This window comes from Protomyctophum parallelum, assembly GCF_964188405.1.
Source record: "Protomyctophum parallelum genome assembly, chromosome: 1".
In the NCBI taxonomy this organism is placed as follows: domain Eukaryota; kingdom Metazoa; phylum Chordata; class Actinopteri; order Myctophiformes; family Myctophidae; genus Protomyctophum; species Protomyctophum parallelum.
This window is the reverse complement of record NC_139697.1, coordinates 76989655-77004952: the sequence shown is the minus strand read 5'-3', so window position 1 is coordinate 77004952 and position 15298 is coordinate 76989655. Positions and strand designations below refer to the sequence as shown.

General features: G+C 39.7%; 2 protein-coding genes across 2 annotated transcripts; one reads left to right on the top strand and one right to left on the bottom strand.

Moving 5' to 3' along the window:
* Nucleotides 1-3278: 3278 nt before the first annotated feature.
* On the top strand, nucleotides 3279-5427 carry medag (mesenteric estrogen dependent adipogenesis). The gene is made up of 5 exons (XM_083769544.1): nucleotides 3279-3539; nucleotides 3700-3836; nucleotides 4124-4248; nucleotides 4447-4614; nucleotides 4726-5427. Exons 1-5 carry the CDS (start codon nucleotides 3343-3345, stop codon nucleotides 4738-4740), a joined length of 642 nt encoding a protein of 213 aa, XP_083625670.1. The 5' UTR covers nucleotides 3279-3342; the 3' UTR covers nucleotides 4741-5427.
* A 1633-nt stretch (nucleotides 5428-7060) lies between these two features.
* On the bottom strand, nucleotides 7061-11555 carry alox5ap (arachidonate 5-lipoxygenase-activating protein). Its single transcript, XM_083765447.1, has 5 exons — nucleotides 11426-11555; nucleotides 11207-11288; nucleotides 9499-9569; nucleotides 8107-8188; nucleotides 7061-7712 (listed from the first exon to the last, which is right to left on the bottom strand). Exons 1-5 carry the CDS (start codon nucleotides 11493-11495, stop codon nucleotides 7550-7552), a joined length of 468 nt encoding a protein of 155 aa, XP_083621573.1. The 5' UTR covers nucleotides 11496-11555; the 3' UTR covers nucleotides 7061-7549.
* Between the last annotated feature and the right edge of the window lie 3743 nt (nucleotides 11556-15298).

The window sequence follows — 15298 nt, the reverse complement described above, 5'->3', positions numbered from 1 at the left end:
CATCATTTTTGAGGATTTGAAAAAAATATCAAAAATTCAAAAACATGGGTTATAGCCCATCGTTTTTTGAATTTTTGAAAAGAAAATTAACCTATTTTTTCATCATTTTTGAACATGGGCTATAGCCCCTACCGTACGGCATACTATAGCACGCATTTTTTCATCATTTTTGAGGATTAAAAAAATTAAAAAAATTAAAAAAAACATGGGTTATAGCCAATCGTTTTTTGAATTTTAGATTTTTTTTAACCACGTTTTTCATCATTTTTGAACATGGGCTATAGCCCCTACCGTACGGCATACTATAGCACGCCGTTTCATCATTTTTGAGGATTTGAAAAAAAATCTGAAATTCAAAAAACATGGGTTATAGCCCATCGTTTTTTGAATTTTTGAAAAAAAAGATTACCTCGTTTTTCATCATTTTTGAACATGGGCTATAGCCCCTACCGTACGGCATACTATAGCACGCCGTTTTTCATCATTTTTGAGGATTTGAAAAAAATGAAAAAAAAAAAAAAAAACATGGGTTATAGCCCATCGTTTTTTGAATTTTTGCTTCTTTTTTTTACCTCGTTTTTCATCATTTTTGAACATGGGCTATAGCCCCTACCGTACGGCATCCTATAGCATGCCGTTTCATCATTTTTGAGGATTTGAAAAAAAATCAGAAATTCAAAAAACATGGGTTATAGCCCATCGTTTTTTGAATTTTTGAAAAAAAAGAATTACCTCGTTTTTCATCATTTTTGAACATGGGCTATAGCCCCTACCGTACGGCATACTATAGCACGCCGTTTTTCATCATTTTTGAGGATTTGAAAAAAATGGAAAAAAAAAAAAAAAACATGGGTTATAGTCCATCGTTTTTTGAATTTTTGCTTTTTCTTTTTACCTCGTTTTTCATCATTTTTGAACATGGGCTATAGCCCCTACCGTACGGCATCCTATAGCATGCCGTTTTTCATCATTTTTGAGGATTTGAACAAAATGAAATAAAAATAAAAAAAACATCGGTTATAGCCCATCGTTTTTTGAATTTTAGATTTTTTTCTTAACCTCGTTTTTCATCATTTTTGAACATGGGCTATAGCCCCTATCGTACGGCATACTATAGCACGCCGTTTTTCATCATTTTTGAGGATTTGAAAAAAAAAATCAAATTAAAAAAACATGGGTTATAGCCCATCGTTTTTTTAATTTTTGATTTTTTTTTTAACCTCGTTTTTCATCATTTTTGACCAAGGGCTATAGCCCATACCGTACGGCATACTATAGCAAGCTGTTTACAAACTTACAAATTACATATATACATAGAGGCATTTCCTTTAATCCACCCGACACTGAAACATATCTTTATTACGTCACCATTGAGAGCCAGTTATACCCTGGCATTGGTACATATCTTCATTATGCCATACGCGGCCACGGCATACGCATAGAACGACCCAAGTAACCACAGTATACTACTTTTCAACTTACATATTACATATACAACTTACATATACATACATACGTATATATGTAATCTGAAACCTATCTTTATTACGTCACCATTGCAAGCCAGTTATAATCCCTAACTCACCCGTATTAATTACATCATTACTTGTTATGCTTTGTAGTGCTTAATTGGTTGTTATTAATTACGTAACCGTTCTATGTCATTTACAAGGTTCTCTAATACAATTTCATTCAAGAGTTGTCAAATAAGGTATATCAGCTTTCAGTCAGATACACCCAAAGAAGAAACTAAAATATAATAGAATCTAATAGGAAGAACGTGTCCTGACAAGCGTAAGGAAGACAGAGGTTAGAGACAGATCACCTTGTTGTGAGAGACGAAGATAATCAGTTCAAACAGTGCAGTGTGACTCTGATCAGCCCATGGTGACAATCAAAGCAGATGGGGTGGGTTATTCTAGGAGCATGGCAACAATCATGGACATTCGTAAGGAAAGGTGCATACCAGGAATGTCCCCATGAGGACTGTAAGGACAAGATTGTTGACCGTAAGAATGGAAATTACCGCTGTGAGGGGTTAACAACACTTCATGTGTTAACTCACATGTACTACTCACGTCACGTGTACGGTAACTCACATGTACAAATAAATCTACAGAAATGGAGCTAGGCAAATATTACACAACGGTAAACATGATGTGTCTCTGTTTAGCGAGTATACATTGTGCACTGGCATGCACTATGAACTTATTTATAGCCCCGGGCCCTGCTGGGATGTAAACAAAATCACACCCGTGTGAAGTGAGTGGTGCAACTCCATGTGGGGGTCCCCGGAAGTTCCATACCCACATCCAGGGTACTGGTCCGGTTCAGACGAGCCGCCCGCGTCCAAAACAGTCAAGAAATGACAGAGTTACCGTGTGGGGTTCCTAAGCGGGTCCCCGGAACATCCAGACCCCCAGGAACACGCCCGGGGAGCCGCCCGCGTCTGAAATGGTTGAGAAATGACAGTTACTGTACTGTACTGTAACGGAAATCATCAAATATAGCCTACACTGTGTGTGTGTGTGTGTGTGTGTGTGTGTGTGTGTGTGTGTGTGTGTGTGTGTGTGTGTGTGTGTGTGTGTGTGTGTGTGTGTGTGTGTGTGTGTGTGTGTTAGGCTGCGCAACAGTGAACACTTGGTGGTGAAAACCAACCAAACGCTATTTTCATGCTCAGACACAGCCAGCCAGCCAGGGACAAAACTATATTGTTTCTATTTTATGTGCAATAAACTATTGCACATCTTTTTGGGGTTCTCCTGATTGGATGAAATTGGTGTCCTGAACTGAAAATGTATTTTCTGTTTAATAAAAAGATGGAGAGACCGCTCAACACAGGAAATCTCAACCTTTTCTGAGCACTGAACCCCCTCTCTCTGTTACAAAAGGTTGTTTTAAATCATTTTAATTGCAGTTGCAGACATGGTCTATAGCATTTAAATATAGTATATAATATATTTCTTTTTACAAAAACATCAAACCCCATTTAACAGCATGCTGTCTTATGAAGCACAACATCTTGCTCTTACAACATGCATGCCAATCATTGTTGGCACACACAAAGCAAACAGTCTTGCTATTATGTCCATGTCAATTTGAGCCACAATACGTCATACAGTGACTCTTTGTTCTTTCGAAGTGTTTACTTGGTCTTATTTCCAGTAAGTAGGCCAGCCTTTCTTGTCACGTGTCACGTTTCAACATCTGGATGTATAAAAACAGTTGCAGTCCGCTGAGCTGACACACACACACACACACACACACACACACACACACACACACACACACACTATAGGCTACAACAACCCCGTACACAAAGGTCCAATCAGGCTAGAAATCATGACTGTAGACGTAGTTCCAGACGGTAAGATAAACATAGTAGAACTGGAGCATTTCATTAGAAACCCCCCGCCTGACTTTGTGGTGGAGACGCACACAGGCTGCTCTTATGTCCAAAGCAATGATAACTGCTTGGTGCTCATCGATGACTTCCAGTGCTGCAGAGGAAAAGTGGTTTTCCACAACTCACTGGGACGGTAAGGACAGTAAAATACCCAGTGTTAATTTAACTAACTTTAATTTTGCATGCAGTGTAAGGTTTATTACAATATAGATCTATATTGTACCTAATCTATATTGTATATTGTACTGTTACTAACTTTCTGAGCCGTCTGTCTTTTTTGTTTTCCAATATAGAACAATTAAAATGCATAATTTGTGGGACTACACACGTGTCAGAAAGAGCCTGCTATCAAAGAGGATCTACATGCTAGTGTCTGCGTGTGAACAAACCACTTCTTTAACAAACAAAAGGGCCCACAAAGCACCGAAAGGTAATTTCTCCATTTCTAACTTCGAGCAGCGCACTCAAGGAAATGTGCTGTTGCTCATTTTCTGGGTCATAAAGTTTCTGTGGGTTGCTGACATGATTCAAATAAAATATAACGGCACCCAATTATTATTATTATTTTCGCTGCATATTGCATAGTGCAGCACACTATGTTTGGGCCGGTTACAGGCAGTAGAAGCCAGTGAAGGCTGACTCACTGTCCAAACAGTTTTGCACTGGGTGGAGGAGGAAAAAGCATGAAGGGCAGCACTCAGACTCTCTTCTCTTCAGTTTTGTCAGTGCTGAAGCAGTTTGTGTTGTCCATGGATGGGAGCGACCCCTTCATCAAGTGGGAGCTGGAGAGAGGACTCAACTGGACCATCTCTTCTGTTGCTGGGGAGAGCTACAGGGTCACGGTAAGCAGATGCACCTACACTGTAAAATCATAGTGTTCAAATGAAACCGAATACTGTCAAAGGTCTCTGAGGCCGGTCCACCAAATTGAAATGACATCATCATAACGTTCAAGTCCATCATACTTTTACAATGTGACCTACACACTGATGTCATGCTCATTAAAAGTGTCCAACCCAACTTATTTTTCTTTTAACCAGATTAATTTCGGGGAGGCATTGCAGACCTGGGCAGGAAGTCTCCATGTGCTAACAAACAGAGGGATTGTCAAACCAGTATGGAGAGACACAAGTTTCACCCTCAAATACTATTCCGACTCTCTTTTTGACTTCCCACACTGGTTCGGCTTTAGTAAACGGCAATTTAAGGTAAACATATCTAGCCTATATCCCCATTATTATAGCCAACTGATTCCAAATGTTTGTCTTATTATTAACAGTGGCGTGCGCCTAATCATATGTTTCTATACCCCCTGAAAGATGAGGCTGACCTGAACCCTCATCAATGACTTCAGAGCAAGATATGAAGCAATTTTCTGCTTCCATTAAGATTCCACCAGGGATTGTGTATGCATCCATAAAATTCCACCATTGAGGGGATCATCTTGATGAACAGAATAAGAACCTGGGGTCTGGTACCCTACGGAACAATGCATCACCTGACCTCATTTATACTTGGCTACATTTCTTCAGTTTGGTGCATGGAGGCGTTACTTTCCTATTCATATTCAGAATTTGATTCTGATATAAGAATGTTGAAAAGTACTGGGAGAACTTCCATGTCTGTATTCAAATCCTGAAATCAAATTTGTCATTTACAGCCATCTTCATTAATGTTACACTGAGTGATTTAGTACATCTTCACATTTACAACTGTAAACTTGCATGATTGATTGACATGTTTTAATGTGTGGGACAGGACACTCAATTAACAAACTTAATTTGATTCTATACATGTGTATATAGAATATTTCTTTTGTCTTTTTATTTCTGTTGTTTTATATATTATTGTTGCATAGCCTATGTCTCCCAGAAAGAATTGTTATTTTATGTTGGTTTGATATGTAAAATGACCAATGAAAATGTAATTCATACATCTTGGGAATAGATTAGATAGATTTATTTTGTTTAAGAATTGTGAAACTTATTTGTTTTTCCAAATAAAACAAAGAATTTAAAAAATGTATTAGTGTGTTCTCTCCTCAGTGCCCATACCCGAGGCGGGGTTGACAAAAGCCAAAGGGCCTTTCTGTGTGGAGTTTGCATGTTCTCCCCGTGTCCCCTAGGGTAGGAACCCTCACAAAAAAGTAATCCTGGTCTCTAAACTACCTCCCCCTGGCCAGCCGTGGCGCTTTATGGAAGGGAAAGGAACTGGTCGGAATAACGTGTTCCTATCACACGCTACGTCCGGCCGGCGAAACTCTCCCCTGTCAAGTGAAAAGAAGCAGCTTGGACTCCTCATGCATGTAAGGAAGCATGAGGTCAGTCCGCTGCCCCCCCAGGTTAGCAGAGGAAGTGTAGCGCCCAGGATTACATTAGAATCAGATAATTGGCACTGGGTGAAAAAATGGGTTGCAAAATAAATGTATTAGAATTAGATTAATTAGAATAAATAATAAGACAAATAAATAAGTGCTTATAATGGTGTTTAACTGTTTATTATATCAAACTAAAGTCAATATTTTTATATAAAATGTATTGCCTTTTAGCTTAATCTTTCCAATAGAGGTATCCACAGTTTCACACATCCACCAGATGTGTTGGAAAGTTGCACTCCTGTCTTGAGAAAGGAAGATCCTGCACTACTCTTTGTTACAGTAGCGTCACACTTTATTGACATTAACGTTTCAATTCCTCTGGAATTTACTCTAAAGTATTTTAAACAATTCTTACTAACATGATCATCAATAGATTGCTAGATAGAAGATAGAATGCTCTGTGCACATGTGTGGGACAGGACAGTTATCATGTAGGAGTGTCTATCAGTAATTGACAATTTATTAAAAACAGGAACATAGACTTAATGTAGAGCTTAAAGGAATAATGTAAATAGGCTATTAATACTATTAATGGTGGTTCTTTCAAATACCGTAACATTTCTGGATCTGATCATAATATCTGCCATGGGCTTTAATGATAGAGCTTTATAGTTTATTGAAAGGAACATAGTAATCTCAGAGATGACATTCTTATATAAAATCAGTGAATACAGGGGTTGCTACATCTCAAAAGGTGATCCTTTCAATAAATCCAGACAAAGTTCTGATAAATGTCCTTTTAGTTTGACTATGTTGATAAGAAATCTAATTCGTTAACATAGAATTGTTAGTTTGGTATAGTAAATGCTATTAATGCACAAGCTGCTTAAGGAGAAGCAATAGAGATCACTCATATTGCCATATCATCATTCAGGTTCATGGGCATTGAATAACATATGTCATTATTAATAGAAGAGAAGTGTAATGGATATTCAATTTGCAAACTTTTATCTCCAAAGGATTGAACTATGATATTGAATGGTATGTCATGCTCTAAAATCAAATTTAGTATTTCATTCAACTATTAACGACTTATGATAGAGCTTGCGCATGTATTCATTCATTAGATATGACAAGTATTCTTGTAAAGAGACATAGCGGTAAGTAGGCTATGTGTCACGGTGTCTCACGTGTTCCTGTTTTTTTATGTTTGGACAATAATGTGACAGACTGTACATATCCTGGTAAATGATTGAGAACCACTCCCACCGTAGAACATGTGTCCCACACGTCTGCAAACAGAAGGCCGACCATTCTGGTAATCATGTAAGTGAAAAGTAGCTCTACTCAGTCTACTGCATTAATGCAGTAATCATTGTTGTTTAGAGTGTTCACTAACAGGACTCTCCCATCTCCTTAGTACCGTAGGCCTAAACAGAAAACTGACTTTCAGCTCGGGACACCAATTTAATTAAATCAGGAGAGAGACATCACACAAGTGATTTATCAGTTTCAGTTCCACAATTGGAACTGAAACGTTACGAAATGTAAGCAATGGTTTCTCTGTCCTGGTCGGATAGAATTGGTGTCCCACCTGACATTGTATTTTATATTAAACAAGTATGAACAATAAATTGTGATGCTTTAGCTAAAACATAAATCATATAGTGGTCAATGGGAATTTAGTGGTTGAAAGACGTGGGGGATAAAGACAAGTTGCTTCTTGTACGACCAGGTCGCTTGCCAACATTTTTTAAAAGTCACAACGTAACACAGTCATACCGACGATATAGGCCTATGAATAGCCATTGTATGCTTGCACAGGACTAAGGGATGAGGAGGAGAGCAGATGATGCACTGGTGATGATCTCCACATACTCCTTGTAGTTGTCACCATAGAAGCGTGCCAGCAGGTAGTTGAATATTCCCACCACGCACATGAGGATCAGGAAGAAGATGACACGTTTCCCGAACAGAAAGCCTGGAGTGCTGTGATACAAAAGAGGGATGGGAATTAGTGAGACACACACACACACACACACACACACACACACACACACACACACACACACACACACACACACACACACACACACACACACACACACACACACACACACACACACACACACACACACACACACACACACACACACACACACACACACACACACACACACACACACACACACACACACACACACACACACACACACACACACACACACACACACACACAGCTTGTGGATTGTCTAATCAATGTTTGCTATTTTGTCTGACGTTTTGGATAATTATGGAAGTTTTTGGTCTGTAGCATGCATGAAATAGGAATGCCAGTTTAAATTATTTAAACTTAATTGAGTTGCCAGGTTAAATAATTCACCTTTGACATGTTTGCCCCATGTAACCAATAAAGTACTTCTGCCTGACCATGAGGTAGAGGATTCCAGCGAACGCAGCAGGAGCTGTAAGAAGAAACCAGAGACAAAGTTCCCTCAGTGAAACAGGAAGTCCAATAAAGATGCCTATTGTATCCAGTGGTTCTCAACCTGTGGGGTCGGGGGCCCACTGGTGGGCTGTGAAGTGGTGGGCCGCCAAACGCTTTGGAAAATAATGATAATATGAACTCATTGTATGTTTTCTTTACAACCTTGAAAGAGTTTGTTAACTAACAGTTCCATTGATCCAAGTCACACAATGTATTGATTGATCATTGAAACAAGCATGCTCTGATAATGCACACCCATCTGACCAAGCCAAGAGGCAAACACCATCCACTTGATCCTTTTAAGTGGGTGGGCCTTGATCCAGAAAAGGTTGAGAACCACTGACTGGTCAAATTGTTTCTTAAGCCATAACCACACCAAAGGGTCACCATGGAACTCCTTGGGCTGTATTTTGCGTGTCTTAAGTACCAGGTCTTATTACCTAACTTGAGTAAACTAAAGACCTGGAGGCGTGATCAATGCCATTTGGCCAAAGAGCATTGATCACGCCTCCAGGTCTTTAGTTTACTCAAGTTAGGTAATAAGACCTGGTACTTAAGACACGCAAAATACAGCCCCTAGGGTCCAAACGGTTGCAAGGAATTAACGCTAAAACAGTCTTGACCCTTTGGTGTGGTTTGGGCCATTGAATTCCATGCGTTAAATCACTAGGGTCATTATGTGGGTCAACGCAACGTGCAAGACATATCACACAGCAGGGACAATGCTAAACCGTCTTGACCCTTTGCTGTGGTTAGGGCTTTAGACTGTGGAATCCTCAGTGACCACTTAAAGCTGCAATCCCTAAACTGTATGCTCTGGGAGTGGAACCCGCAGGTCTCCCACGTTATGAAAATTGAGACCATTAGAGCAGGTGAGATATTATACCTAGAGCTGCATGCATTACCTCTTGTCAACCAGTAGGTGTCCTACCTGACCACAATATCTTGATATCTCGAAGGGATACCACCTCCAACCACTGTAGTTGTGTTAGTTCTATTGTATTAACTTGCAAAAATAAAAAAAGTTAAAAATAAAACTTTATTCGCAAAATATAGTTTTTTATATTGCAGCTCTTAATCTGAGAGTGTATAATGAAGTTAAATTAACAGGATATTACTGTAGTACTCATTTTACTGGGTGGAGTTTTTATCTGTGGTACAATTACTGAAAATGTGCTTCCACAAGACCACAACCAATATGACAGATACAATTAATTGATTTACTTGTAGTTAAAGTAATTAACATGTAATTAATGAGCAGTTAAACTGCAGTGTCAAGTTCATTACCTTGGTTGAGACACAACCCAGCGCACCACATCACTGCCAAGAAGGTGGGATAGGCATCCATACAGTTACGACTGCAGAGAAGAACAACCAATAAACTGTGATTACTGTTGAAACCATATTTCCAGAGGAAGTGGTCTTGTATTGCGATCAACGACGATAACCAGATATTAAGCAATCACAAAATGTTCTGCCTCCGTGTTAAACAACTTATGTAATGTTTGGCCAATGCAATGTTTTAATCTTTTTGCAAATCCAAAGACAAACCGAGGCCAGCCAGCCTGTGACATCAGTTGCCTATGACATATTTATGACGTACGTTTAAATGTAATTTCCTAAAAGATGGAGATAAAGGTTAAAGATGGAGATTTAAAAAGGAAAAAGTGACTCACTGCCTGCTTGAGAGGGGGCATGTAGTGTTATTTATATTGACTGACATTTTAAATATATCATCATTACAAACTGAATGTGAATTATAGGCTACAAACTGAATGTGCCAGAAGCACTTCCTTTTTTACAAACTAGGAAGGACTTTGCAATACATGCACCAAGAAGAAACTGTCAAACTTTGCTCAATATGGTCACCACTTGTACATAGTGTGAAATCAGTGGACAAAGCATGTCTAATCAAATAGGCCTTATTATACAACAATAGCCATTTTGAATACTTAAACCCTATAGGCTTCGTTGCTAGGATCTCCAGGGGTCTATAAATGGTTCCCTGTGAGCTTGTAGATCTGCTATCTTTGACTATTATTACATGCCCAGAATTAGAATATGGATGCTACGTTTCATGTGGTTAATTCCTATTTCACCTTGAGTTGTTGAACATTTACTAGACAGATTTGGGCAAGGTTTCAGCCCAAGCAGAGCCCCAATGACCTCCATATTAAAAACAATTGTTAAATATTTAAAACATATAAACCTCCACAAGCCAAGGATAGTTGGGTGATATGCTGTAAGGGACACTTACAGCAGCGGCAGCGAATATTATGAATAAAACAGAATAGCTCAAAATGTACACCGGCTACCTTTGTAAATGTTAGCGAGTTCTGAACGCAATCTCATTACAGTTAACTATCTGTGTTGTAATCAGGAGCTGAACTATCCTCTACATTGACAGAACTGATATGCGAATGCAAAACCAAATGTAAAGTTTACATGAGTCACATGCAAATCTGATCTATGTAGTAAAGACACAGATTTGCATCAACTGAAAGAAAGGCCATACAGCAGGTCAGGATAACAAATATATTATGGTCTGCAATAAATATGGTTTAAAGCAGTGGTTTTCAACCCTTTTCATATAAAAGTCCATTATTAATTCGGCATTTGAGCCACCATTTTATGACATAAAGGCTCTCAGACCAAAGACCAAGAATATGTTGTCATTGGATAAGTTTTTGTCCACAATTTCATTCTATATTGTTGTTACTTATAGGAGAGATAACAGGCAAACATTGATCAAAATAACAATTCTTCTACATTCTCCAATTGTGTAGTCTTCTTGTTAATTAAGCAATGCAGATATTTAACAATAATTTAACTCTTGAGAGCATACAATCCCATAAGGGTCCATTTGGTTTCATTTCACACTCTCAAGAGTTAAAGATCTATAAGGGTCCATTTGGTTAGGGACTCTCCATCATTTACCTGGGGACCACTTGGAACCTCCTCAAGGACCACTAGACAATATGGTAACGTTACTTACTTGGCACATGAAGTGTGTTCAAAAGCAGTCGGATGGGTATTTGACACCTTGCCTTCTCTCTCTACCTTCTGAGCAAAGAATGCTATAAGCAAATGTAAAAGTATTAATTCAACGTATGCATCACACTAGTTTTACACAGTTCCTTGATGTAGCAGGGGATGAAATAACGAATACATTGATTTAACATAAATAATCATAATAAACAAACAAATATCTCACCATTCTGAAGGACACTGATGATGGTGACAATGACAAGCAGGTAGATGTGTTCCACTACAACTGAGTCCATGTTAGTTAGGTCTGAAGGAGATGCTTTCAGAGACAGACAGACGGACAGAATGCGTTTCGGCCAGGCCTTATGAGTGTGCAGCTATATAAATGACACTCGTCCTTCCTATGCATATCCGTGAATAGTTCACGCCCCCACGCACATCTTGTGGTTTCCTCTGTGAACTGTGGTGTACCGTAAATCAAAACCCCTCAATTTGTGACTTTATTATTATAAGCCTAAACATATTATATAAGCCTAAATATATTATATAAGCCTAAACATATGTGGCAGACTCACTTTCATTCATTGCAGATTCACTGCCACTATGCGTTATGACTAGACATGAATGCATGAGTGTGAGTGTGTTATTATTGTATAAAATGAAAACAGTCACAATATGTTTATATTGGCCACATGACGTCTCACGTCATCACGTCAGTGCTCTAAACAAACATTAAAAGTCCATAGACTTGGCTGCCATATGATGTAATTTCAAAAGCAATGCATTGGAGGGGCTAGCTCCCCTCAAAAATGAATATACATAATGATACAGGTGAGTAGGCCGACTGCTCAATAGATACTAAATAGTAGGATGATAGTAACTAAAAAAAACATTGCATGGATGGGATGTATCCTCAGTGATGTATCCTGAGGTCAACAGGGTTTCGGGTCTCTCAACATCATACCCCTCACTCAGGCGACCCAGCCGGGAGTGATCAAGTCCCGACTTACGTTCCAGTAGCTACCCTCAATCAGTCCCACTAGGGAAAAACCAGGGGCACACAATCCGTTGGAACTACTCCAAAACTACTCTGCCAGGGCTGGGAGGTACACTTCTGGCACATGGAGGGACTAGGCTCTGTGGGTTGTCTCCTGTCCGGGCCCCTCCTACGTCTCACCAGGTCCACTCCTGCTCTCACCAGGAGTAGAGCGAGGACCTGTGCGTTGCACCAGAGTCCCAGCACCAGACAGTTCATTCAGGAGTGGTCACTGGTGGCCCTGGGCAATGGTTCCACAGTGTCATGGTGCTGCGGTACCGCTTGCTGCTTGCATGGCCTTCCCAAAGGCCTCACCGAGGGTTGTTGGGCTTTCTCCTCACGGAGGACACAGGCTGGGGCGCTAACCCATACTGCTCACCCGGGTGCCGTCTACATTCCAGCTGTCACCCGTCTCTCCGGTGGTCACCAGACTATACCTGGTTGTCACATAGACATAGTCTATTCCTATGAGTCACTATAAATAGAAGAACTATAACTAAAAAGGGGTTTGAATGGAGTTCTCAGATGTGTGTGTGTGTGTGTGTGTGGGGGGGGGGTGTCATGTTCTTATAGCCCAGCAAGGGTCTTTCCTTTTAATCCAGATCCACTGGCTGCCTCTTTCTATGTAGTACTAGTTCGTTAGTACGATTATTGTTAATATGTGGTTTCATTTCGGACACAACCAATGACAACACAATGACAACAGCCTGCTTCTGTGAAGTCAGTTGTCAGTCCCAAACACCTTGTTATTTGTCCCTATAGTTTGTCACTCGTGCTGCGGGTTACAAATCACTCGTGCTGCGGGTTACAAATCACCCGTGCTGCGGGTTACAAATCACTCGTGCTGCGGTTTACAAATCACCCGTGCTGCGGGTTACAAATCACCCGTGCTGCGGATTACAAATCACTCGTGCTGCGGGTTACAAATCACTCGTGCTGCGGATTACAAAGCACTCGAGCTGCGGGTTACAAATCACTCGTGCTGCGGGTTACACATCACTCGTACTGCGGGTTACAAATCACTCCTGCTGCGGGTTATAAATCACTCCTGCTGCGGGTTACAAATCACTCGTGCTGCGGATTACAAATCACTCGTGCTGCGGATTACAAATCACTCCTGCTGCGGGTTATAAATCACTCCTGCTGCGGGTTACAAATCACTCGTGCTGCGGATTACAAATCACTCGTGCTGCGGATTACAAATCAATATGCTGCGGGTTACAAATCACACGTGCTGTAGGTTACAAAGCACGTGTGCTGCGGGTTACAAATCACCCATGGCTTCCTGTGAGGTTAAGCTTAGGTTAGGGTTTAGGATAGTGTTAGTGATGAATTGAACAATGTGGACCCTGTTGTAAACAAGTGTAATGCTTAATTGGGTCGTCCACTCACAGTTGACAGTCTTTTGTATTGAGTTTGTGCTTAAAATGTACTGTAAATTCTACAAACTGTTAATAAATATTTCAATCAATCAATCAAAGTAGGCTACTGGTCGGACTATGATAGGCCTACTAGACAGATAGGCTACAATGGCTACAATGCACATCACCAAGTTATTAGTTTTGATTTTGTGTTTATTTCCAGCTTTTGGTGTAGCCTACTGTTTAAAATTATGTCAACAACATGACGTCACAGTGATCTAAAAAGTACCGGAGGGGACGACATTATACACAGATTACACACAAGTTAACGCAACACGTTATTTTCCATCGTACTTGAATTCCACTTCCACATGACGTCACGGGGGAAATTCCAGAGCAACGCAGACCTTGACAGTTGGCAATCTTGGAACACATTTAATCAAATAAAACTAAATCTGACTACAGTCGTGAAATTAGGCAACTGATGACGTCATGTTTGGCGAACTACCAATTTACATGATATAAGCCTTATTTTCACAATGAGCGCTATGTCTCCCATATGGTCTAGCGGTTAGGATTCCTGGTTTTCACCCAGGCGGCCCGGGTTCGACTCCCGGTATGGGAACTCAAATTTTAGTTACATCATCATATAACTTCCATGCTGTTTAGAAGTAATTCACGTAATTCTTGTTGCAGAGCGGTGCTTATAGATAGTCTGATAAACCCATACTCCCCCTTGAAAACATTACCTTCCAGGCTACTGAGGCTAGTGCCAAGCAGGCATAAGGTTAAATAACGAAATACTGCAGTTCCAGAAAGTTAACACTAGGTGGCGTATTAACATTAGCAATCTACGGAAACGAGTCACTTCCAAGTTCTAGTTTTCACTTTTCAGCAAGGTTTGCGGTTTAAAGGTTCAATTATTAAGTAATGTAGATACTAAAATTCTTCCATAATTGTACAAAGATTAATAATACAAGCGGAGGGGGGGGGGGGGTTCTCTTCAATTCAGCTGTAGATGGCGCAGTCGATTGAATGGCCGTTCAGCACGCGGCACCTCGAATCACAAAGCCACAGAAAGTTTATTTAAAGCACATGATGTTTCAAAGTTATATTATGCTAGTTGTTCCGTTACTTGATTTATGTGAGTGAACTGAAATCCTGTAAATATGCAATTTGCATTAGGCCTACTCCAAGTCTAAATTCAGTTGCTTTTTGGGATAATTTCGTATACATATTACATACTATTATTACTTAGTACTTACCTTACCTTTTTTAAGCCAAGTTATATCCATTCCTTGAACAGGCAGATTGAAGTGGCAAACTTCTGTATTTCGTCTTCGTTTGACTTAAATCAAATCATGACTCGTTTCTTCTTTCTTAAAGTGCCATACAAGTGCATTTCCGACTTCTCTCACCTCAATTTTAGATGAACTGCTAACATGGTTAATTAGCTGGCCACCAACATAAAACACTGATTCAACAAATTTACACAGATAATCAATTTGGTAATTATGAAACTCATCTCTTCAAGTAAAACAAAAATAGCACATTTTGAAAAGTAGAATTTGCATCTATAATGTAGCCTGTCACTGTAATGACCAGTTGTTGGGAGTTGTTCAAGGACACTTGGAACATATCATTCTGTTTCTTAACTCTGACAAATTGGACATTGTAAATATAAATTATGTATCGAAAAATT